The 25,329-nt window shown below is 45.4% G+C and overlaps 2 protein-coding genes across 4 annotated transcripts; both read left to right on the top strand.

Moving 5' to 3' along the window:
• Positions 1-7,693: 7,693 nt before the first annotated feature.
• On the top strand, positions 7,694-13,925 carry MGP (matrix Gla protein). Of its 2 annotated transcripts, none has more exons than XM_063322667.1 (5): positions 7,694-7,766; positions 10,371-10,521; positions 11,299-11,334; positions 12,591-12,666; positions 13,550-13,925. In XM_063322667.1, the coding sequence occupies exons 2-5, from the start codon at positions 10,461-10,463 to the stop codon at positions 13,686-13,688; spliced, it is 312 nt and encodes a 103-aa protein (XP_063178737.1). In that variant the 5' UTR covers positions 7,694-7,766; positions 10,371-10,460; the 3' UTR covers positions 13,689-13,925. The 2 variants fall into 2 exon arrangements, with proteins under 2 accessions (XP_063178737.1, XP_063178736.1); XM_063322666.1 differs by having other exon boundaries at positions 12,576-12,666.
• Positions 13,926-16,584: 2,659 nt separating this feature from the next.
• LOC134509972 (osteocalcin-like) lies at positions 16,585-25,274 on the top strand. Of its 2 annotated transcripts, XM_063322663.1 has the most exons (4): positions 16,615-16,833; positions 18,565-18,600; positions 20,594-20,663; positions 22,254-25,271. In XM_063322663.1, the coding sequence occupies exons 1-4, from the start codon at positions 16,767-16,769 to the stop codon at positions 22,381-22,383; spliced, it is 303 nt and encodes a 100-aa protein (XP_063178733.1). In that variant the 5' UTR covers positions 16,615-16,766; the 3' UTR covers positions 22,384-25,271. The 2 variants fall into 2 exon arrangements, with proteins under 2 accessions (XP_063178734.1, XP_063178733.1); XM_063322664.1 differs by lacking the exon at positions 18,565-18,600 and having other exon boundaries at positions 16,585-16,833; positions 22,254-25,274.
• The last annotated feature ends 55 nt before the right edge of the window (positions 25,275-25,329 follow it).

Genomic DNA, 25,329 nt, shown 5'->3' with positions numbered 1-25,329 from the left:
CCTCAGGAGCAGGTTAAGGTCAACCTTGTGCCTCAGTGCTAAGTATTGCATGGAGGAGGCAGAAACTTGACCAAAGCAATCCCAGGTGCTTGCTTTTGCGCAGGGGAGAAGGAGCTAAAGCCAAGCTCTCAGCTGTCACTCCAGCCTTGCAGATCTCACTCTTCAGTGGCCCTACAGAGCTCCTTGTAACACTCCTGCGTTGCAGTTTTACTGATGGTGCCCCTCTCTGGAAGCGCAAACCCACTGTGATAAATTATTTTCTTATGTTCTTACTATCTCATGATCTCCCCAGCTAAGGTATAATGACAGCAGGCTTCTGTTTAGCAGCCCAGTACCTGTGATAGTTTCTGGGGGACAGCAAAAAGTTCTCATCATCATTAGAGCGATAGTGCAGAGGGGGCCAGAGAGACCAGATAACGCAGAAGAGCTCCAGGGACTGAAAAAGAGGGTGAACTTGACATCTGAGCCTTTGGGATGCCTGTGTATCATCTGTCAACACCAAGCCCCAGGCTGGGGAAGGCCAAGCAGTGATAAGGGAGTCCTTGGCTGAGGAAGGTGCTCCTGCCAGAGAGGGCTCTTCTATGGATGGGTGAGGACAGGCACGTAACCATACATCTCTCCCTTCTGGGGTTTGTACAACACTTACTCTTAATGAGGTCCCCGGGGGACTATAATGAAATGACTGTCCTGACTGCAGTCCTTACCGGAGTTAGTTGTTCATTTCAGGTATGCACTCAGGTCTCAAAATAGACAAGGGTCTTTTTAGGAGCTAGTGAGTATGTTTTATTTATTGGGTGGTATTGCTATTTTATTTATTGTGTCCTCCAACAGGTTCGCTAGTGAAATGACCGTCAAGAAAGGCAGGCACCTTCCTCAAAGTGCTAAAGTAGTAGCTGTCTGGCTAAGTAACATGGGGGAAGGCTTGATCTACAGATGTGTACAGATGTTTGGTAAATAATATGTGCACAGCAGAGATTCTCATACAAAGTCTGCTTTAGGAAAAGGTATGGTACTAAACAATGTCCTCATTATTCTTAGGCTTAGCCAGCCAGCAGCGTTGCAAATGCTTGTGTACCCAAGATGTGACTCATGCGGTGTATTTTGCTGATAAATGCACAACAACATTTTCCAGTGCAGGCATGGTTGTAAATGGGAGACAGTGGGAAGAGAAATCCCAAATAATACAGCCCAGCTGGTGCCAGAAAGCATTGTAAACATGTCCTATTACTGGAACAGAGGGGAAAAAGCATCAGTTAAAGCCCATGAAATACAAGAATGTCTTTGTTGGCATGAGCCTTTAAGGAAAAGTCCTGCTATGGAAAAAGCTCTATGCAATTTCTAGGACTGATATTTGCTATAAGTCATATGTGTGATTTTATGTGATTTTTGGCAACTGTATTGAGTGTTAAAATGACATACTTTATCATGTACGGAGAGAAAAAAGGGCAGATAGTTTCAGCACAGGAAACCCCAATCAACATTGACCAAACCAAGTGAGGGAGAACGTTGAATCCAAGAATGTCACCTCATGCCTACAGCACTGGTGTCTTCCTCTTTTTCTTGTGCATCTGTCCCAGGTTTCCTCCCGGTGTCTGGTTAGAAGGACCACAAGGCGAAGTGGAAAGAGCTCTGAAAGAAGCTTCTTACCACACAGACCACTGCCAAAGCTGCAGAATGTTGTGAGATGTTTTTTGGATGGAGACTTTTTCATACCGAGAACATCATAAAAGGTCTTCTTGTTACCTTTTGGTACTTCATTTTGTAGTAAACACTGTTGCAATATTGGAGTAACAGAGGTCAATGTGATACACTATAGAAAGGAAAGTGTTTTTTATTTTAAGCCACAATGATTTCACTCACTCAGGCTGACACTCTCATAACCACATATTCACAAGCATCAAGATGCATTTGTTCATACTATTTGGTTTTCTTGCAATCACACAGAAGATTCAAGGCACAGGCTCTGGAGTCCTCATCATGTCTCCTGGGTTTCTCTTAGTTTGACCACCCTATGCTCATTTTAGATGCATCTTTTGCATCCTTCAGGAACGGGCAGGGACTGTGGTCTTTTGTCTCTCCATCTTTTCCCATCTCCAAGGATCGTTAGGTCTCATTGTCTTTTGTCTCCTCATCTAAGTATCTTATGGTTCAGTTCTTGTTCTTTAGCACCATCATCTCTAGTGGTTTGAATTTTTCCTTTTATTAAGTCTTAGGTGTACTCTGTCCCTTGTTTTAGGTCATACGTTGTTTTAAAGTGTGCTTTGTTTTTCCCGGTCTGGATGTCCAGAGGATCTGTGTGTCAATATGCTGGGATTGTAATGATCTGCTTCTCTAGGTGCCATCAATATGTGCTGTCTCTGTAGCCCTTCGTATGCCTTTCTTCCCAGTGCTTCCACACCCAAACCTCTCCTTTGTTCTTTATTTATATTATTCTTATTGTTTCTTTTATAATTTACAGAAAATTATGACCACTAGTGACAAAGACATCGCTGATAAAATTGTGACTCCTGGAGTACAGTGCCATTTTAGGAAAAAGGAAAAACTAATTGAAAAGCAATAAAAATTTATCTGATTTGTCTTTCCTTCTCCTTTGAAAATTCTTTCCTGCTTTATAAGAACACTAAATTTGTTGATAAAAATAATAAATTGTCAATTTTAATACAAATAAACAATAAATATCTATCCAAAGAGCATACAATTAGTGTGTGAAATTCATTACTAAGGAAGGTCATCAAGTCAAATGACTTGGCTAGCATATGATGTTAGGAACATTAATATAATTTGTAGTTATGTACAGGAAGATAAGAGTAATCAGATTTCATGCTTCAAGGAATAAGAATGTCTTTCTTCTTGCCACAAACAGCATTTCACAATTAGCTGGGTATCGTGCATTTCCTCCCCCTGCTCCAAGACATCCTTTGAACTTTATCAGATATTGACAACAGAGGCCAAGACCAGGGGCTTGGTGTGCCACAGAAAAAGTTATTTACTTACTACAGACAAAATTTATGATACTATAGATACTGAACCCGAGATAGAACAAAGAAAGATATATAACATTACAGGGATGCTTGTAAATATTTCAGTGGCCTCCTGCCTTCATGACAGACAGAACAGAAATGTTTTAGTCCAATCTTGGCTTCACAAGGACTGGCAGATTTTGGATCTAAGATGCTATCTAAGTTCGTTGTTGAAAAAAGAGGCATTATTGTTATTTTTTATTTACCAGGATGAGAAGAGTGAAACCACAGCTGCTTTCTTATCACTCGGCATGTCTGGACAGGAAATAAGGGGGGTAAATCTCATCTGATCCCAAAGAATGAATCAGGTCAGGACATTTTTGTGCTCATGTGGTGAAGTGAGGGGGATGGGGGTGGAAAAGGAAGAGAGATTTCTGCTCCCTTTTCCCACAAGACTGCATCCCAGAAGCATGCTCTATTTTTATAGCCAAACTTTTTCCTTGCTCAGTTTTTCATAGGATACTTGAAGTGCAAACAATTCCAGTTACTTATATGGATTATTTAGTGCCTACACAGCAGCCTCTGCCAATTTTTTCAACATCCAAATGATATTAACTTTATCCTCTCCCTTCCTTCCCAGACAACAGGAGAAACAGGCTGATCAGTGTACGTGGACATGTGTGGGTGTCGGGGGGGTGAAGCCAAAGGAAGCGACAGAGTTAGCTCTTAGCTCTGAATGCTTTGGTTGCTTTATTCAGTGAATTAAATAACCTTGGTCTGGCTTCTGTGAAATTTTAGTCTTCTGTGCTCATGAACTTCCCGTTACCAGTAATCTTTTTTTCATTGTTTCAGCCAAACACAGCTGTTCTGGGAAGTGCTGGCCAAAGAGAGAGACTCGGTCTTTAAAGTAACCCAGTGATATCCCATGGAGCGTGCTGAGTATTGAAGTCAAAGCCTTGAGCCATGCTCACTTTTTGCAGCAAGCAGAAATGGAGAGCAACGAGTTCCCATTGAACTGTACTGCTGACCCCAAATGCTCTTGTGCTTATACCCAGACAGAGATTTTTCCAGGACACTGGGCTTCATTTTGAAATCTGATGGATTACAAAGAATAACTTTGAGGATCACAACTCCATAGGCTGTGGCTGTGAGGTTGTGTCTGGCCACTAATCTCTGAATTTAAATAGTTTAAAGATTGTCCAGCAACAACAGAATACAGTGGCTAAAAAAACCCCCAACCTACCAACCAACCAGGCAAACAAACCCCACAGCTCACCAATTAGAGACCTCTTCTTATGGCAGTGGCTAATGTGGAATCAGGACCACATTCTGTAGGTCAATACAGGTGAAAGAAGAATTATCATCTCACCCTCTGGATTTGGTCAGGGAGGCAGGATCACAGGATCACAGGCCTTTTCACAGCATTTAATTTCAGTCCTGCTCCTTGGCACTGGGATACTGAGCAACCAGTTGTCCCAGAGTCCAGAGTGACACCCCTCAGGTTGAATGTGCAGGTGTGCTCCACATCCAGAGGCAGGAGAAAGTCACTGGAAGTCATCACGTGGGATGGAAAGGGCAGTTTCTAAAACGCACCCTGGCCCAAAACATTGGAGGAAGCATGAAAGAAAATAGCCATGAGCCGGCATGGGAACCTTCCTCCCCAATAGGAGACTGACACTGTCTATAAGCTTCAGCCGGTGATTGCCACAATGCTCCTAAGACTATACGTAGATTCACTTTGTTAGAAGAAGTTTCAATCAGAAACAATTCATATTTTTGCGTTACAAACTTTTATTTTTGCACAAAGTTGTAGTGCTGGGGGCAAAATCATTCTCAGGGGAAAGGTGGAAACAGATTTCAAAGATATGTGTTTAAATATTATTGGGAAAAACCCTCTACTTATTTGTTATGAAATTACTCTTTTCTCCCCACCCCACCACTGAAGTGGAAATGAATAACTTCAGTTATTTTGAAAAAAAGTGTTTGATTGCTGTGAAACTAGATTTCTCCTGTTTATGTACTGCAACTTTCTTTTAATCTTTGGAACTTTTTAAATCTAGTCTTGAAATGTTTAAATCTGTGTTTTTCCCAGGTTGAACTAGCTTTTGAACTAGTTTTAGGGTTAATTTCGGGTAGCTGAGCGAGTTTGCTGCCAGAGCTAACACACATTTAGATATGTATATCAAGTTCTTTAAATGTCTGAAATGTGTTCCGTTTATTTTTATTTCATAGTCTTTTGACTAACTCCTGTGTTTAAAAAACATCTCCCTTTCTAAAGCTTAGTGTCAGTATGCTAGTTTTCAGCACGATTTATTCCATGAGGTTGTTGACTTTAATTATATTGTGGATACTCGGACACTGTTACTTAGTGGCTCAATTATACTTGCTTCTTGGATCAGTTCCTAGGTATTACTTAGGACTAAATGAAAAAGTAAAAATAAAGTCTTGTTTTCTCATGTGCTGTAGAACTAGTTGTTCCAAAAAGCACTTGTTTATCATGTTGAGAAATCACTTCCTAAGCCATAGACCATGTGGTGGTTGACTAATTTACATCCTGAAACACAGGAGCAAGCTTGGAAAGGGCTGTCCAGATCGGTGAGTCCAGCTACTTGATACTCTGGGTAACCTGGGTTTGGAAACCCTGCTCTGTCGCAGAAGTGACGGGGTTTATTCCCTTGCTGAAGTGCTCAGTGGTTCTGCTGAAGCCTTCCTGGCATGAGTTAGGCACTTGGTGAGGGACACGTGGATATGGATTATGGCCCTAAAGACACGGAGGCTGGAAATGGGACTTCTCCTAATCATGAAAGCTATGGGTTGTGAAGCAGCCCCTGGAGGAGTGCTGGAAACAAAACCTAATTGCTTGTCCACTGTCTTGCTGGAGAAGCCTCATGGACAGCACAGGGAAGGAAAAGATGGTGACTCCCACAGGCTATGGTGAAAAGGTCTGTCATTTTGGAGGTGACTGCAAATCACCTCGCCTTGTTAGTCCTCATCTACACCACTTCCCACTGGAGTTCTTCTTCTTCCATGAACATGGGTGGCCTAGGCCACACAGAGGACTCCTGTTGACATCTCACTGGTATCTTATCCAGTGGCACTAACAGGTGCCCATCTCTGCTGCCACAATATCACTAGACATCTCAGAATCAGTATTCTGTGATGACCTTTATGATTGTTGATTCTTAGTTGTTCTTTTTGTTCCCCATTTAATTCCAGTTTGTGAGCTCTTAATTTACAGCAGGATAGTTACTGCTAATCCCTATGGAAGACCTTGCCTTTGCACTATTGCATATTACTCTGTTTCTGTCATTCCAGCTTTCAAGGTCATTCTTTTCCTCCTGTATGAGCTCTCAGGCCTCCTTTACACTAATGCTGCTTTCTTGCTTTATGTTATCAACAAACCTCCTCAACAAGTATTCCCTTTTTAAGCCAGTCATTAATGGAAGCATTCAGTAAAACTAGTCCCAAGAGAAATTAAATTAGTAATTTCTCAACATTTCTCCTTTACACTGCTTAAGCTTCTACCCCGTTTGTCTGGTTCCTTACCATCTCACAATTTTGGCTTTAACGCCCATTTTCTCCAACTTAACTAAAAACTTGCCAGATGGCACTGGGGCCAAAGCTTTTACAATATCTGGGTAGATGAGGATGACCAGATCTCCTGGGTCCTGATTTATTTCAGGGTTCAGAATGTCACAGAGCTGAATATTCATCTGTCCCTGAAGGGTGGTAGAAGAGGGCAAGAAGTGTCCTCCTCTTTGCCCTGCTTTTCAAAGGTGCCTCATGACTGTGTGCCCTATACTTGGTTAGTGAATAGATGTGAAGGGTTTTCTTTCTTAACCTTCTGAAGCACTGATTCTGCAGCTGGTCTTCCCCTCCATCTCACCTCTGCTGGGCTCAGTCCCTCAGGCTGTGCCTACCCTTACTTAAGGACCCATGCTGAGCATGTACCAGGCGTGGACCTCTGCTGGGTGAGGGAATGCTGCTGAGGGTTACTACTTGCATGGGTTCAGCATCCCAACATGGTAAATGTGTTCTCTTGGCTCGGGTGCAGGCAGGGCCAGAAGCCCAACAGCCCAGTCCAGCCAGCATGTGTCCTGGGTTGTCTGACGTGTTGTCCAGCACTGTCGTGGGCCTGGTGTGAGCAGCGAGGTTGCATCTCAGGGGCTTGGGTTTGTGTAAGGCAGCTCTTTGCCTCATAGGGTTTGTCACTTTTGGAGTTTTCAGAGCTGCCTCCAAAAGCAGACACCTTTGTTATGTGAGTTTTCAGTCTGACATTAGCCTGACGTTAGGAGGGGGGATCAGAGAGTTGCAAAAGGTGCATGAAAGGAGATGGGAGAAGGCTTCCGGCCTCCTGCTCCCCGTGGAAGAACAGGTGCCCTGGCCAACAGCGCGTCTCTAGTTAGAGCACAGCTGGGAAAGGAGGGTGTGTGTGTGTGGGTCTTACTGCAAAGAGGGAGACTGGAGCTTGTGCTCAGACCTCTACCCACTCACTGCTCCTGGGCACAGAAAGGCAGCCAGGACGTGGCTGTGCCCCGACTAGCCCCTGGTGTCTGCTGTGGCTCTCTCTCCCTCCTGGCTCAGTTCCTTGGGGTTGTTGGTTTCCTGGCTCTGGGCAGAAGGTGTTTTTTGACGGAGAAGGTGGTAGCCTGGGGGTGGATCGTGAGTGGGAGACAGAAGAGGGGAGGAGTCACCGAATCAATGCTAATAAATAAAAGGCCCCTCTTCTTCAGTCCAGGGTCCAGGACGCTGGGAGAGCTGCCCCCTCAGACAGGAGCTGCAGGCTGGCGGGGAAGTGACGGCTTAGTGAGTATGCGGAGACCGCTTTGCTTTTCCTGGACGGCTGCTCGCTATTAATGCCTTGCTGGTGCTTCACAGCTGCAAAATGTTAGGAGTGGTTGCTATGGCGTGTGTAACGTTGTGGTTCTCCACTCCAGCAGGAGAGGCAGGTCAGAGGGCTGTTTTTCTGGTCTCCCCTTTTTTTGGGGGATTTCGGAGATTTCCTTGGCATTTGCAGGCAATTCATCTTAGCTCCTCTTTCTGTGTTTCTAACCAGTGGATGCTGCTAGAAAGCAAGGGGATTGGGGCTCACTGTGCTGTAGTGTGTTACCTCTGGGGCAGCCCACTGATTCTGGGGAGGGGAGATGTGTGCTGGAGAAGTACGGAGTGCAGGGGGAGTAGAAAGGAGATGTACTTTTGCAAGGGAAAGTGTTCCCCAAAGGAGATTTGTTGGTATAGGGCTGTGTAGCCGGTGAGTTCTTTCATCCCTTGGAAAATGCATTGCCTCTGTGGTGAAAAATGAAACGTTTGGGTTAAAGTGGTGTTTGTGGCTCTTCTGTGGTTGATGGCAGGGGATGCTCCAGGCATTCTGGGATCAGAGTCCTCTGAAATGGGAGCAGAGTCTTCCAGGGAGCAGAGGGCACTGCCCGGAGTGAATATAGATAAATAAAGAGGGTTTGGCTGTAAAGTGTGTTGGAGTTTCCTGCTGTGCAGCCTTACCTTCATTCCAAAGTACTCACAGCATCTTCCTCTCTGTGCCCCACTGCTTTCCCTCTGGGCTCTCTCTCTCCTCCAGCCTCTCCCTCAGGCCTCCCTCTCTTGGCAGTTCCCAGAGTGTACAAAACATTCAGGAAACCTATGAAATCCACATTCAACACTAACTCCAAAACTGTGGGCTCTAAGGAATGCAAGCAATCCCAGAGCAGAGAATTCCCTTAGAGAGCCTGGAGTGGCGGGGCACAGGCACAGAGGGACAGCAGAAAAGTCTCATTTCTTCTCTGCCCTTGTGTCAACAGCAGACTTCTGGCTTTTGCCCCAGCACAACCTCCTCACCTCAGGCTGAGCACTGAACAGGCAGGACGTGGATGGTATGGGGGGCATTGATGGTGCAGGACTGAGCTGCTCTCAGCGTGTGGTGGGATAATGGGGAAGAAAAACAATTCTTTCTCTTTGGTCTGAAGTTGAAGGCCCTGCTCAGTTTCTTTCCCAGAGACCACAGGCTTCAGGCAAGGGCCATGAGTTTGTCATTGAAAGGGTAAGTTGTAAAGCCCAGAATAATCTTGTTCCACTGAAGTTTCACTCTCCGCTGTGAAAGTGTTAGGCTCTGGCTAGCTGTCCCTGTAGTTCTTGGCTGTGTCACCTGCAGCATGGCTTCCCAGACTGGCCCCTGCAGGTGCCAGCAGTGACAACACCTCACTGGCTTGGGGGCAATGGTCTGCACCCAGAGTGCATTCAGCCTGCACCCGGTTAGTGAGAAATCCTGATGCCTGCATGTATGCATGGACAAAACAGTCCCAAAAAAGGCGGTCACCACAGCTTGAATCAGACATAACAATGATTACTGTGCCCTAGGCCCATCCCCAGGCAGCGTGCATGGTCCCAGCCCCACCACTGCCATGAGAGAGGTCTGGCAGGCGCCAGCACCTTCCCTCCCTGCCTTGCCTCTAGCAAACTACTTCCCTTTGCTTTTCACCCAGCAGGTGTACCATAGAACTGGAGAGGGGAACGCCCCATCTTTTGTCCATCACTGCTGTCCATGACATTGGTCCCAGACAAGCTCTTTAGGTGCTAGGAGGTGAGGCTCCTAGAGACTGGTCTGGGAGATGCATCTCAGCTGAAAAGCCTTGCATTGACATCTGACTTTGGTGCCCAGTGAGGCCAGGACCAAAGAGGCAGCAGTCCTGAAATATACGGTTACCTCTTCCCCCACCAAGATGTTGTTCCTTGGGCTGGAAGAGTAGTGTAGGGGCAGGACCACAGTGAGGACCTGCAGGGATAGCATTCTGGGTGGTGCTGTCATCTCAAGGCAAAAATTGTGATCCTTCCAGCAGAAGGAATCCTTCTAGGTTGCTGCTTGTCACTCCTGGAGCAGTAAAATAGGAGAGGGGAAGGGGCAGTAGGGTTGAATTCCTCCTCTGATGACTGTCCAGCTGGAGGGAGAGGGGTCAAGTGGAGAGGGACTATTTGAAGCCTCATTCTCCATGTCTCCATCGGCAAAGCTTACAGAACCGTCTGGGCTGGGTGTATCCAGACAGAGGATGGTGAGGGCAAAGAGGGCAGATCAGAAGAAAAATTAGAAAGGCAAACATTTACATTTGGGATCAGCACACACCTCTCCCTCCGGGCCCATGGCAGCCCCTGAAATTCCTTCCACTTGTGCAGGCCAGCTTTTCTGAGCATGGAGTGCTAGTGACATGCTTGCCTGTGAATTATGGCCCCCAGCCCTGAACTGGGAGAGGAAGGGGGCATGCCCCCTCCTTCCCGAAACTTGGCTCAATCTGCTAATAGAGGATGTTTTGTAATGGCTCCATAAAGAGTGTGTACCAGCCAGCCGTCGCCTTCCCCAGGCTCTTTCATGGGCCCCCTCCTGGCTCTGTTTTCATAACAAACATTCCACTGCTAATTTTGCAGGCAGCCCAGGCTCTCCTGCTGCCCTCAGTGGGAAGAGAACAAGACACTGCGAGAGAGACAGAGTGAGAGATTCCTCCCTGCGCTGGCACCATGCGCACTCTCATCATCCTGACGCTCCTGGCTGTCTTGGTGATGGCTGCTACTTGCTATGGTAGGTGACCTTTTTTACCGGGCAGAGTGATAACTCCAAACCTGCAGATATCTTTGGGTCTGTTCAGATGTTTTTTATTCAACTTTGTGTCTTCTTTCCCCTTAATTTGACCTCTTGCCTGTTTTCCTGCCCGTGTGTCAGGTCCTCCTAGCCCTGCTCCAGGGCTGTCAGCTTCAGTCATTGTAGTTTGTGGCCCAGGGTGCTTCAGCCCCTTCCTCTCTGTTCCAGCTCACCTCACAGACTGCTTCTCTTTCTGCCCCTCTGTTATCTGCACTACGAGTTCGTATTCTTAATTCTTCCTTGTTAATGGGGAGGTTTCCCTTTCTCCTTTTGTAATATCAGCCCCCTTTTCCTGTGAGGCACACGGTTCCATAGTGATGGAATTAAGATGCTGTTTCCTGCAAGAGTCAAGCACATCTCACTGTGCTAATCCATCCCCTGAGCACACACGCAGGCTTTGAAGGTAAGCAGGTACCATATCCACTGTAGTGTCAGGAACATGAAGGTGAGAATCACACACTGGAAGACCAAGCACGAGCCTGGAAGTCCTGGCTAAGACATGGGGTAGCTCCGTTCTAAACTCCTGAACACCCTAAACTCCTCATATAAATGCTAGGTCACATCACTGATGCCTTTCTCTTCCTTTTAAACGAGTGCCTTAAAACCTGGCTTCTCTTATTTGTGTGTGTTCTATTGAACTGTGGTGTGTGAAAAACTGAATCCCATCAATATAGTGTTTCAGTGTCTTACCGCGTGTTTTAATCTTCCTTTCCCCAGAGTCCCGTGAAAGCATGGAATCCCACGAGTATCTCAGTAAGAGACTGCTTTACTATTTTCTTGAATTTGAAGTGTGCTACAGACATCTCCAAGAGCATTTCCTTGTACTTTACTGTAGGGATTAAAAAGGCAGAACCACTCTGCCCAGCGAATTTAAATTTACTGGCTGATGGATGAAAAAGGTTGAAAAGGGTGAAAAAAAGATGAAAAAAAAGGGATAAAAAAAGGATGAAAAAAGATGATTTTTCAGGATGAAAAGGGAGAGAGCTAAAAAAAGACTTCACATGTTTGGGCACAAGTGCATACTACTGTTTTGCAAAGAATATAATGAGAATTGGAAAACAAAGAGTCATGATCTTAGGTCCCTTGTGCGTGCACCTAAAACAGGTTAAGTGACACTAGAAAAGGACACTGCCCAAAAAGCTCTGGGATAAGCATGGAAAGAGGTACTGCAGAAGCCAGTGACATCATTTGTTTTCCCCAAAGGACAGTGAGAGCCTTACCTTCAGCACCTCGGAAGAAGCAGGTGGGACGTGTGGGCAGGAGGGATCCTTTGGCTGGAAGAGAGAGTTAGTGTCACAGGAAAAGCATGAAAGGGTAGAGAGCTTCGCTCTGGAACAAACAATATCCTGGAGAGGTTAGAGAACAGATGGATCCGAACTAAAAAGAAATTAGACCATCTGGGAAAAGGACTTCACAAAGCAGCTAGTCAGAAGCACAAAGGCACATGTTGGAGACAATACCAAAGATACCCACAGTCTCCTGAACTCTGCAATAGGACTGTGACATTTCTCAAAAAGGACAGAAGGGACCTTCAGGCACCTCAGTCCAAAATTGCCACAGAGACTGCTCAGTGACCGCCTAACCTTGGAGGCAGATAGACTTGCTCAGGCCCTTCCTGGTTTTACCTGTAATTTCACGGTTCTGCTAATTCTGCTGAGCGTGCCCAGGCCTCCCATGGTCTGTGCAGCTTGGCACATACCTCTTGGCCAAGCTCCACTCACTCAGAGGGGCTGTGGCAGCAAAATCACAGTAGCTTTACCCCGGGTGACTTGAGTAACAGCAGAGCAAGAGCAGCACGTGCACTTCCATACAGGCTGCACAAGCCAGAGGGGGAGCCTGGGCACGAACCGGTGGGGTGGGCAGCAGGGAATTTTAAAAGGTCCTGGGTTTCACTGTGCCTGGGAGGGCGGGCAAGGAGGCTGTTATAAATGTGGAAGCTAGCTTTTGTTGAAATCTGGACTTGAAAAAGTGTCTATCTATCTACTCTGAACAAGCCCTTGCCTTCCCAGATCCCTTCCTCAACAGGCGAAGGGCCAATGGCTTCATACAAGCTGACAGGAACCATGGAGCCATCCCTTGGAGCAGGTATGTTATAGCCTCAGGACACTGAGGATGGGAGTGCGGAGAGGTCTCTCCTTGCCAGGCATTGGCTGGTGCCAGGGGAGGAAGCCATTATGACTTCTGAGAAGTCCTCTCTCGGTGTGAGGTGCCCATGAAGTCCCCAACCCTGGGAGAAACCAGAACTCAGATAGCAGAGAGCAAGTCCTTGCATTTGAGGACACGCATATGCTGGGAGGACTCTGCTTAATTTTTTGTAAGGTAACACCAACAGAAGGAGAGGCAATCAGAGTGGGATTGCCAAAAAAGGAGCTCAGTTTGAGATCTTGTTCTAGTCCTCAGCTCTCATGCAGAATTTGTATGACCTTTTCTAAATCACAGGGCCATCTGGGAGCCTCCTTGCCTCATCTGTAAAAAGCAGATATAGGCAGTTTCATGCCTCATGCAGGGCTTGTGATAATAAAGGCTGAAGCACAGAAATCATCTCCTAGTGAGGTGTCAAGGCAAACCTTCTCCACAGTAGCAGGTGGCCCCTTTGCAGGATGTTTCAGGTCTTTGTTCCATGTGTGGCTTTGGGAAAGAGCAAAAGAGCTGAAGGCAGCAAGCCTGGGGGGCTGCGGAAGGAGGACTCTTCCTGAAGTTGAGGCAGAAACCATCCCTCTTTCCCCATCGTCCTACTTAGTCCCGAAATAAAAGGTTACCTGGGGAGGCAAAATGCTCTTGTTGTAGTCGTGTCGCTCCCCTGGGTGGGGTGAACGGAGAAGCTGGTATGCTAACATCTTGGTAGCTGGATGATGGACTCGGGCGATGGACCCTTAATCCTGGTGGGGGATTGTGGGGCAGGAAAAAAGGGCTGTAGACAGATATTTAAGTTGACAGCACTTACCACTCCTCTCTCCTACTTTTGCAGGATCAGGGACCGTAACAAGGGGCCTCAGGAACACCAGAGGGAGATCTGCGAGGACTACTACCCCTGTGAACTGTACGCTTTTAACCATGGCTATGCTGCTGCTTACAAGCACTATTTTGGGAGGAGGAGGACTAAGTAAAGGATGACCTGTCCCCATCCTGGGGCCTGGAGCCCAGGGTATCCTCCCCAAAAATGCAATGGCTCTGAAACATATTCAGTTGCTTGTGTCCCTGTATGTTATCCTGCCTGCTGCTTCTCTCCCATGTAGCCATGGATTCCTACACTGTGTTAACTAGTGCTGAGCTGATGTAGCAGAGATCAGAGAGAGTTCAGGATGTGGGTGTTTACTACACAATAAATGGCTGGTTTGATACTATCTTCTCATGAGTCACAGTGTTTTGGGGGGTGGGGTGGTGGGGTGTGCAGATTTCCACGAAGAACCTGAGTTCGTTTATCATATAATCTGGTGCAGATTATGGAAAAAAGTCACTACCTTGCAATCATACAAGTTTGAAAGGAACTACAATGTCCGTAAATGGCTTCTTTTAGAGGTCACAGGCAAATTTCAGTTCCCAGTCTTAAGACATCTTAAAATGGCATGGTGTTCAGAAAGCAGGGCGAGAAACACTTTTTGCAAATTAAATCTATAGTATCTTTCCTCAGTTACGGAAACAAAATTTAGAAGGTGCCTGTTTAATATTAAAAACAAAGTTAGGGCAAGAGTTAGTGACAGAAAATGCCTGTAAGTTGCATCTTGTCTATCCAGCTACCCTCAGGTCCTGATGTAGGGTGCTCCTGTAGAAAGGAGTGTGTGATCTGGACTTTACACATAGTTCCTTCTGGAATCTCCTTTCATGCAGTTATCTTCCACTTGGAATGATTCTAGTAGTGCTAGAAAGATGCAGAAACCAAACATGAAAAGGCCCTCCAGGTGGTAAATAAAAAAAATAAAAGAAACCCAGTGTTTGGGGTTAAGCCCAACTTTGTTCACCTAGAACAATTTTATTTTATGGTTCATAACTCATTCAAAATCGAGACGTGGCCTGACCCTGCACACCGGTTGCTGAGCACCTCTCGGCCCATTGAGGAGTGAGCGTCACTGCTGTGGGGGTGTCACCAGCACCGGCACCAGGGCACCTCGCAGAGCCTGTCCTCAGGCCAAGAAGCACCAGTGCTGACATGCCCAATAATTCAATACTACTCTGGGCTGGTCATCAGCCACAGCAGCTCGAAGACCACTTTGGTGTGGGGTGTACAGGAGACATAACATCTTCTATCTCAGCTCAGCACAGCTGGTTTCAATATTCACATCTCCAGGCTTCTAGAGGCACCTGCAAATTATAGAAGTGGGAAAGATTCATGGCACGCTATCAAAGGCTATGAGGTATAAAGTATCAATTTGTTGACTGTTCTGTGAAATTAAGTCTAGAGCCAAATCTACCTACCACATTAGAAACACACATCTTCTTGCAACATATGCTTCAAGGCTTTGCCAGCTTTGAAGATGAACTTCTGGAAAGAAATGTGATTTATTTATCGAAAACACTTACGATAGGAAACTCCACCCTGACAGCTGCTGAAGTTTTGTCTAAAGGAAAAAGTGAGAGATAAATGAGTTTAAGGAAAAAAAAGCCATACGGATTAGGTATATTTGCACCCACGCTTGTTCTGCATGTTCCCAATTAAGCAAAACTTATGATCACAAACCAGGGCAAAACTTTCACACCCTAAAGTCAACAAGTCTGCAGTGTCTGGGTTTGACTTGACACTGTGACATGACCAAAATGGAAGGCACGGGGTTAGTGCTGTCTGAGTCTGGTGTCCAGAAATATCTGGCGATTCCAACCTCCGGTTTACCAGTATAAATAATGAATAATACCAGAGATTTCTGTGGGATTTCTTTAGTGCAAGCAATAAACAAACATGTTTAAGAGCCTACATGCTGGTTAGAAAGCTTGGGAAAAGTTGGGAAGAGAAGTAAGGCTGTTTGGATTGCTAGAATTAGTTATTTATATTATTTCAAGTTTTCTTTTGGAAGCATAAATTTCCTAGAATACCTGTTATTTTTAGACATTTATTTATTTTTAAACCATTGATCTTTAAGATACTTTTGCTGGAAGTTGTTAGTATATATACTCAGTCTTTCCTGGACTATAGAACAGTTAAACTTTTTTTTCTTTTTTTTGTAACCTTGAAATTTCTCTAAGATAAGAGGCAATGTTTCTAGGGATTGGCACAATCCCTAATGGCTCTGACTGCCCTTGGGAGCCTTTTAGGCTTTAATTCTGTAACCCTTGGATGTTTCCCCTCCATGTGGGTCTGAGGAGGACTGGATGTGAGGTGCAGGAAAATGTGATCCATGTGCTCTGTTTGGGACATGGCTTTGGGAACTTGGCTGGTGGGTTTGGGCTGTGTGGGGTTATTGGCAGATAGGCTGTAGAAGAGCCCATGCAGGGCTCTTGACATACCAAGCAACCACAGCTACTCAAGTCCTGAAGAATAAAACACTTCTGGAGTTTTAAGGTTTATTTGATTTTTAGGCAAGACAAGCCAAACGAATAGCCTCCATACTAGGAAGATTTCCAGGAAGAAAAAAAGAAAGACCCTCCCCCAAATTAGCTACCAAAGATCCCAACAATATAGAAATCTCAGCTCTCCAAATTGTTTTGATGAAACTGTCTGAAGCAAAAATCTACTGTGTGTTTCCCCTATGCAAACTGTTTCATGGGTTTCATTACCTTCAGGGGAATGGGTCAGGGTGGGGTGGGGGAAAAGTATCACCAATGGGTTCAGTCTCATTTGATTTTCCACACGAGAGAGTCACTTCACACAAAAAGAGCTGCTCTACTTCAGGGTATGCTGGTCTCTCCCCTGGCTTTCTGGCAAGAAGCTGAATGACTTTCATGTTTATAATAAAACTGATTTTTTTTTTATCCAGTTGTTTTTCTTCAACAGTCCCATTCAAAACCTCAGATAAAATCTTCTGGAAATGCCACGAGCCCTGAGATGGATGTCAAAATGGTTGCCAGGACCTGATATCTCCTGGCCCAAAGGAGGGGCTTTGTTTTGGAGCTCAGACACAGGAACACAAGCCAGAGCCCCGGTCTCTCCAGGCCACCACAGGATATAAACTGCTGCCCGAAAGCAAACTCCGGAGAACTTCAGTAACCTCCAGGAAAGCTCTGAGGTTAGGGAGGCTATCGCAGCCAAAGAAGACATGCGGAGTCTGCTGGCACTGCTGATTGTGACTCTGGCCCTGGCAACGCCCTGCTATTGTGAGAAAGGTAAGGAAATGTCTTCCCAAAAAGGCTCCCGGGAATGCTGCTCAGCCCTGCAGCTTGCCATCAGCCTCCTTTCGGTGTGGGAGAGACGCACAGCTTCGGGGGGAGGAGGTGCATCGCCGGTCATTGCACAACTTCAGATCTCTATCGGCTAGAGAGAGTCATGGGTGAGAGAGGGCTTGGGGAATGAGAGCCTCATCTCTTGCATTTAGCATTTAGGTGAACTGGCAAAGGTATGCTGGATGCTCACTTTTGAGTAAGAGGGTTGAGCTGCAGGCAGAGTTGTGTTGACCACAGGGAGAGGGTTTTTGTGCCTCTCAGCCATGGAATGCTGTAGGATCACAGAGATAAGCACTGAGTCAAGCCTACACCTGCTGAGAAATGTGGGATGTGGAGAATTTCTGAAGGGAAAACAACTCCTAGCAATGGTTAAAAAAACACGGAGTTGTCCCATTGAAATAAGAGCACATCCCATTTGGAGGTGATTTATCCACAGTGACTTTATAAACAAGAGACAGTAATGCAGTGGCAGCTCTTAGTTGATCGAGAGGGAAGGGGAGGAAGATCAGAAGAGCAAGTGTTTTCCCTTTACAGCAGGGAAAGAGAAGCCGAGCAGGAGAGGGCCCTGTCTTTTCTTGTATTATCCCATTCAGAGTTAAATTTCATTCAGTCCTTGGCATCAGATATGTCATGATTCAATATTGGCAAATATATTTTGTTGGATCTGTTAGCCTCTCTCTCACTTTTTCACTCTTGAGTAGATATTTGCTTTTTTTTTAAATCATTATTATTATTCCAGATTGCTTAACGGCCTTGGAGTAACTTCTAATTTATTTATTTTTTAAATGCAAGGAATGTATACATAGCTTAAAAATAGAACTACACATAACCCTTTTCACAAAAAGTTTTTGTTTAAGCAGAGTTGTTGGGTTTTTTTGGTCTCTAGAGTCCTCTTTTCTGCCCATAAATACACTTATGCCAAATACCTGGTGACTTGGGTGGAACTGACACTGTTGAAAAAAAATATGGTGAAATATTGGAAGAAAAAAATTGTGAAATAGGGCAGTGAGGGAGAGCAAAAATGAGGAGACTTACCATTTTGCTTAGAGGATGCTTTCCTTGCGTGTTTGCAGGGAGTATTAAGGATTAAGATTAGGACTGAACAGAGAAATATAGTGTGTAAATTCCTTTTGGGAGGGCTGGTGAGCCAGGTACCTCAACTATGAGACACAAAGCTGTGAGGGTAGAGTTGTTACTAATTTTTGGCCCTAGTTCCCTTCCCTATCAATAGTTTGTGATTTCTCCCTAGAATTAAGGAAACATCTCTTTCCAAAGATAGAGGAGATGTTCAGATATCTTCAGGTTCTCTCCAAATGTGGGGTTTTGCTCAAATGGTCCTCTGGCTCTAGCTCTTCCTGCTCTTAGCAAGGGTGGGGAGGGAGAAGGAGGAAGGTCTTCCTCCATCTTCCACAGTGGTTAGATGATTATTGTGTCATTTAATCTGTCTTAGAGGAAGTTGAAATTAAACAAATCCAGGCATAATGGGTGAATTTTGCTGTGATGAAGAAGTCTATCCCTAAATGGTGGGTGTTAATAAGACCCTTTTTTGGGAGGAACCGACTTTCTGGGAAAGCCGGGGAGCTGGATTCACCCAGTAGGCAGAGGGATTCAGCCAGAGTGGAGCAGATGAAGACGACTCACAAGCAAACTCCTCTCTGTCTGTCTGTCTTCCAGATCCCAAAGACCCCCCAGGATCTCCCAATGCTGCCAGTGAGTGCATCGTTGTGACCGATGCTCAGCTCCATTCTCCTGCATCTACTTCCTTTCTTCCCTTTGATAGGTCCAAGGGATGAACAAGAACCATGTCGAGTCCCTCTTGCTGCTCCCTTTTTGCTCCCTCAGCACTGCAGTCCCTGAGGTGCAGGAACACCTGCAGCAAACAGAGGGGCTGCCTTTCACAGCCATGGGAGCAGGAGACAACAGGGAGGTCGGCCTCCCTGCACTGGCCTGCATCTCCACAACCCTTGAGCAGCCCCCAGGCAAGACGTGGGTCCTGCAGGTTGTTAGCAGCTGGATGCATCTGCCTTCTGTGAAACAGGGTGATGTGAGTGGAGCAACACAGCCAGTCTCTCGTCTTCTCTGAGCTGGCCTCAGAGACCTATCCAAAGTGACTGCTGCAACCCCAGGCTGTTGAGAGAGCAGAACCTGCCCCAGGGCCTCCAGGCACTGGTCTTTTGATCTGCTGTGTAGCCAGTCTGATGTGCAGGATCACAGAGCAGAAAGGTTTGGTGCCACACAGCAACAAGCTGTGACATCCCTGCCAAATCCCACAACCTGGAGAGCTTGAAAGCAAGCACCTTCCTTGGCTGCTCCTGGGGGCTGCAGTCGCTCCTTTGTTGGGTCAGCTGGGACACAGGGATTTGCACACCTTGGGATGTCCACACCTTTTGCAGCAAGCTGATTCTGGCAGAAAATCTGTATGGAAAATCCCCCTCGTTTTTCCCTGTCTCTCCTTTCTCACACCTTAAAGAATAACATTGCTGCTGGGGAGCACGAAAGCTGGTATTTCTCCAGTGAGCCAATGCAAATAGATTGGGAAAGAGGAAAGAGAAAAAAAAAAAAAAAAGCAGAGTGTTCAGGGAAAGGTGGTGATTTCTGACAGCTCATTAATTGGCAGTTTCTGAGCAGTCAGTGTTTTGATCCAGGCTAAATCCCAGCTTTATGGTGAGAGGGGGCATCTCTCACCTGCCAAACAGAAACATGGTCAAGCACCCCATGGTGATGAGGAAAGGGCACGAATGCCACCGTCTCCTCACACACAGAGGTCTTAGAAACTGTGTTCCCCCAGTGACAGTTTGTCAGTTTCTCTGCTGAAACACGTATTGGTGTGCAGCTCCCTGTGTTGCTGGTGTGCTGGCATCCATGCACACCTCTGCTGATGCTCCCATGGAGCAAGGCTGTGCTGTGCTGAGCACTGACTGGGACTGGGGGGCAAAGGGGCTCTACCTGCTCTTTGTGGGATGCTCCACAGCACCCCCGTGTTTGCACAACCACAAGCGCAAGGGAACAAATAAGAAACTGTGTTGACACGGTGTGTTAGCAGAGACCAGCGGCTACTTGCTGTCATGGCAGAAAGACCCCTCATGTTCTCTAGGTGGCTGAACACCAGGATCTTTGCACCTCCTGGGTGCATTTCTCCCTGAGTGCTCTTTACTCTCATTATTTTATACCCTTCATCTTTCATGGAACTCTGCACATGTGAGCATTGGTATTTCCATGTGCCACCTGTTGCTCACGGTGCATTACAGGCATTTTTAAGGCCTGGTGGTTGGTATCTCACATCACGTAGTCTGAGTCAAAATGTAGAAAGGAAGCTAAGACTCTGAAGTTAAGCAGGCTAGGGAGAGAAGGTGCCATTCCCTTCATCACTCCCTTAATTTTCTCCTTATTCATATTTTATGCTATCATGACTTTGCCTTCTGCACATTTGCTGTGGACTCAGATCACGCTGTGTGATAAGGAAGTTGAGTTAATGACAGAAAAAGCCCTTGCTCCATGTAGATGTGCAGGTTGGAGTGAGGAGGGAGTGCAGCTGTTGGGCTTTGAGTGGAGAGCAGGGTGGGGAGAGATGAGTGGGCAATTGGGATGGTTCGTGGCAGTCTTGTGAAAAGAGTAGACTCTCCATTTGCAGAGGTTAGACTAGTCTCTGTTTTTCATAGACCATGGCACTGCATCTTTAACCTGCTGTGTTCTCTTTTGGTAGGCATCAAGATTACAAAGGAAGTTGCCAATGCCTTTGTGAAGAGGCAGAAGAGGTCCACCCTGTATGAACGGTAACAACTCATGATTCAGGCTGTGAGCTGGACTCTGGACCTGTTCTGAAGAGTGGGTGGGAAGGCAACAGGACATGACAAGGCATTAATTTGTTGTACATCTATGTTATAGCCTTCATGTGTTGAAGCAAAAAGGTTACAGGAGATACTTATTGATAGATAATGGTTCTTTTTTCATAGATACCCTTTTGAGAGCTCACAGCTGGACTCTGATATTCCTCCCAGGGAGCGAGACAGTACAAGCTGTCCAGGCTAGCCATTGGGACAGCAGGATATAAGTTAGAAGCTGCGCTAATCTGCAGAGTCATCAAAGATGGTTTCCAGGATAATGAGCATCACAGAGCCTTGGTCATTGCCTCTGTCTCCCTACAAAGGAGGCACAGCTCTGTTGCAGGGGTGAGGCTAGATCAGAATAGCTGTTCTGTCTGAAGCTATAGATCCTACATACCTTTGTGCAGAAATCCTAAGCACAAAGAATTGGAGAAATCCTAGATATAAACATTTGGAGAAATTTGAGGTCATGCAAGAATGTTCTTCATGAATTTCCTGGAGGTGGTTGCTAAGCCACTGTCCCACGTAGGCCTGTGCAAAAAGAATTTTTATTCAATCCATCTTTGGTCTGGGAGGACAATGTTGTTTTTAGGTAACAGAGGATCGGGAGGCCCCATCTGTACAGGAGAGGAGCAGAGTATGGTAGCAGAGGAACTGGCCGATGTTGAAACCTGCAGTGATTAAAAACAAGATGAAAATCAGTAGCAGCATCTCTATTGTCTGTACTGACCAACCCCTTACAGGTGGGGCATCGTTAAAGTAGCATCTACTATAAGCATTAATCAAGAAGCACTGCGGTAGACAGACAGCCTGGCGTATTATTTGATCATGAGGTAAAGTTAGTCCGGAAATATGGATGAAACAAATGGAATTCAAGGGTGCTGCAGGGATTTCCAATACAGGAATAAAATAACAATTAATGAGATACTGGTGGGACTCCTGCAGCGGTGTGTACAGTCTTCAGGAAAAATTAACCAAACCTAGAAGAGGAGCTGAGAAGGCCATCCAGAGTGTATAGCTGAGACCAGAAGATTTGGGCTTGCTTAGCCTGGCAAAACAAAAGCTGAGTGGGGATAGTATTGCTGCCAATGAGAGAAGTGAGGATGATGAGAAGAAAGTGTTTAAGCTAAAGGAAACTAGTGGCTAGGGGGAAGGTGAGCAGAAACCGGGTGCAAATACGGGTAAGCAGAAATAATAAAATAAAGATATAAAAAAATAAATAATATTAACAACAACAACAAAAAGATTCCTGGGTAGCTGGGAAATAGGGTTGGGGACAAAAAAACCCCAGCTGCTTCTGTGGTCTCCTTTGCTTATAGAACCTCAAGAGCAATTGCCTCATATTGGGCTCAATTCCAACTTTTCCCATTACTCAAGTAGTCCATCCCCGTGACAATAGATATTTAACTCTCCATGAGAAGTCCCCTGTTGTCACACCCAGGGGAAGCACTCTTCTCATGCCTGTGTCTGGGGGATGAAACCTCTCCAGCCACATCAACTGAATCTGCAGAATGGCATCTCTCTCTCTGTCTACTCCAGGTACTTTGAGTATTACAAAAGCCCAATGGAGCAGATGCATGAGCGTTGTGAAAACTACCCGCCCTGTGACTATCTCTCTGACCAAATAGGATTTTCCATGGCCTACAACCATTTCTTCGGGAGATACTAAGGATGGGATGGTGACTTCGCTCATTTTGCTTGGGACCATTCTGAACCCCACAGGAGAAAGAAGATTGCGGGTGGGAAAGAGGGGAAAAAACCATCTAGACTTCAGTAGTCTCCCTAACCAGCTAGAACAACAAGGCAATAATTATCCCACTTGTTTAGCTTTCATTAGCTTTCTTCCTTTCATCAAAAATGTTTCTCTTCAGTTGTCTTCTGTGGTATTTTGAGCTTCACCAGAAATGATTGAGAAGACCTCCTTCTATTTGAATCCTCATGATGCAGCAGGTGAAAAAGCTGATTCCTCTCAAGAAAATCAATGTACGCCTTAGAAACATAGCAAGACTTTTTGTCCGCTTCTACAAAATGCAGGAGGATTGTAGGAGAATGTCACAGTGATGTAAATGTGATGGATCTGATCCTGAGGTACTCACTGGGAAGAAGGTGGAACAGCTACCTCCTGGTACAATGAGCGGGAAAGTTCAATATTTTCAGGTGGAATAATCACTGTAAACATGTGCCAATGTGGGATCATTTTGTTAGGTTAGAAGTGTGGAAATACTACCATATAGACAGAAATCTAGTTCCGGTACACTCTTCTGATTATTCTGTCACAAAATTTCCCTGTATATCAATAACAGATAAATACCTAAAGGTGTTTTTGAGGAGTCCTTTCAGATGAGCTCTTCTGTTTGTATGGTGCATTCACTGACTGTCTGTAAAAAGCAACTTGGAAATTTCTTATTGTCTTTGTTACAATTGGTTTCTGGTGAAACTGAATATACCCAAGAAGAACAAAAAATCAACTGTTCCTCTCCAATGCTTTAGCACTTATGCTTGAAACTAGAAGTGTCTAAACATCTCCAAAAAAAAGCAAGCAAACAAAAAGAAAGCGATAAACTTTATGAAATAAACAAAAAGAATATCAGTTCAAGAATGGATTCAAGTTGGGTCAGCATTTGGTTTATTCAAGGCAGCTTGTATCTCTCTGGTATAAATACACATAAAATACATATGTGCGCATTTATATACATATCCTCTTTCTAGTGCACTACTTAATTCTATCTCCCTGTATGAATATTATAGCCTAGCAACTTTCTGCACAGCCTCCCTTGATGTGCTGTGTCAGCTTTCCTTCCCTGAGAGGTAGATGGCAGATCCCATTTCCAAGGTCAGGGAGTGCTGAGCCTCAGGAGACTGAGAAAGACTGAATCTCTCTGGCTGTGTGTGAGCTGGTGCAGCCATCCCCAGCTGCTGACTGCAATAAATACTGCTTACATAAAGCAGGTTGGTGTGCTGCTTCTCTCTGTTCCTCTGCACACCTTTATCTGCAGTTAAAGACAGGCCTGGAAGGTAAAGCCTGCTCCTGTGAACCCTGAGGAGCAGGATCCAGGTTCATTCTTCTAGATTTCTTTCTCCCCTCCTGTGCCCCAGTGTGAACCAGAGGTGACTACATTGAAATTCAGGTCATGATCCCAGTACACAGTGACAGTGAGGGAGAGGAGGGCCAGGCTTTTCCTGATTCACCATCTACTGAGTTCAGCATTTCTCGAAAAGACCTTGCCCTGAAGTAAGGACATGGGATAAGTCCACAGGGATGGCCACCAGCGTGAGCGTGAGCATCTCTTGTTTGGCAAACTGCTGTGACTTGCATCGGCTATGCTGACCTTGGCCAAGAAGTTAATAAGTTAATAATAAGCAGTTAATAAGTACCTCTGCTTGTCTTGGTCAAACACCTGGGACTAGTTCCCCTATTGGCATGAACTGATGGGGCTTCACTGCTCATAACGGACCTCTCCTCTGAACACCATCTAGTAAAAATGACAAAGTGCTCATTGAAAGGAATGAAAATTTTGCCGGGAAAAACACCAGAGAGATTAGGGAAATCCTAGTATCTGCTGTACTAACAAGTTAGGGGTTTTGCTGTTGTATGGTTTTATTTGCTAAACAAGAAAATCAAGCTTCCTGTCTATATTTGCATGTTTCTGTATATATTCCCTTTCAGTAAATATTTTTTTCTGGGAAGTTGCACAGAAAGGCCTTGATCATGTCATCTACCCTGCGTCGCCAGATCTTTATATGAGCTGAAGTCATTATGGCCTTTGAGGATCTGAGTGCACAAATGAGATTACAAATTTACTGCTGGACTGGGGAAGCTCGATTTTCACCTGATCGATGCAGATTTAAGTACCATTATGAATCCTCTGCTGCCATCTTATGGACATTATTTTTATCACCATGCGATAAATACATCGCTTTAGAAGTGTTTGAAAATGCATATTCAGTGGGCTTTCTTCCTCATTCACCTCATATTGCAACATATGCTAAGAAGCCTGAAGGGAAAAATAGGGACATAATCTGCAACTGGATTATATACAGGTGAATTTACATTCTAGTGGGGCTGTTTATCTTGGTTTTCAAGTTCCTGATGGAGCCTGACACACTTTAGCTCCTTTTTATCTCTACATGAATAAAAGAGGAGATGCCTTTGAATAAATTCACAACCTCTTCTCTGGACTCACTTTTAGCAGTCAAAATAAAGCCCAAGATGACAGAGCAATTCCAAGAAGGAGAGGTAGATGGGCTGCATTTATCAGTTTGCATCATCCTTCACGTCATCATCTCCTATCACCAGTGGCTGCAGATACTGTCAGCAGCATCAGCTGGTAAAGTGTTATAGACCACTTTGAAGGGAACCCAGTGTGAGACCTTTATGTGATCTCTCACCCTGTTTCAGCAATATTCAGCAAATGCTTTCTGTCCACAGAATCCCCGCAGCTGCAACAAACGCCCCTTTTCCCAGGGAATCTGGGACTGCAAATCCCGTGACTGCAAGTGTCCCCCTCCCCCAGCCTATCACTAACAGGCAATGGAAAATGGACTTCACTTCTCTGTGGTCTGACACCTCCTCTTGGCTGTTTTTCCATGCAGAAGGGTTATCAGAGGCCATGGG

This window comes from Chroicocephalus ridibundus, chromosome 1 (assembly GCF_963924245.1).
Source record: "Chroicocephalus ridibundus chromosome 1, bChrRid1.1, whole genome shotgun sequence".
Classification (NCBI taxonomy): domain Eukaryota; kingdom Metazoa; phylum Chordata; class Aves; order Charadriiformes; family Laridae; genus Chroicocephalus; species Chroicocephalus ridibundus.
Note: the sequence above shows the minus strand (reverse complement) of the source record. Positions and strands in the feature narration are given on the sequence as shown.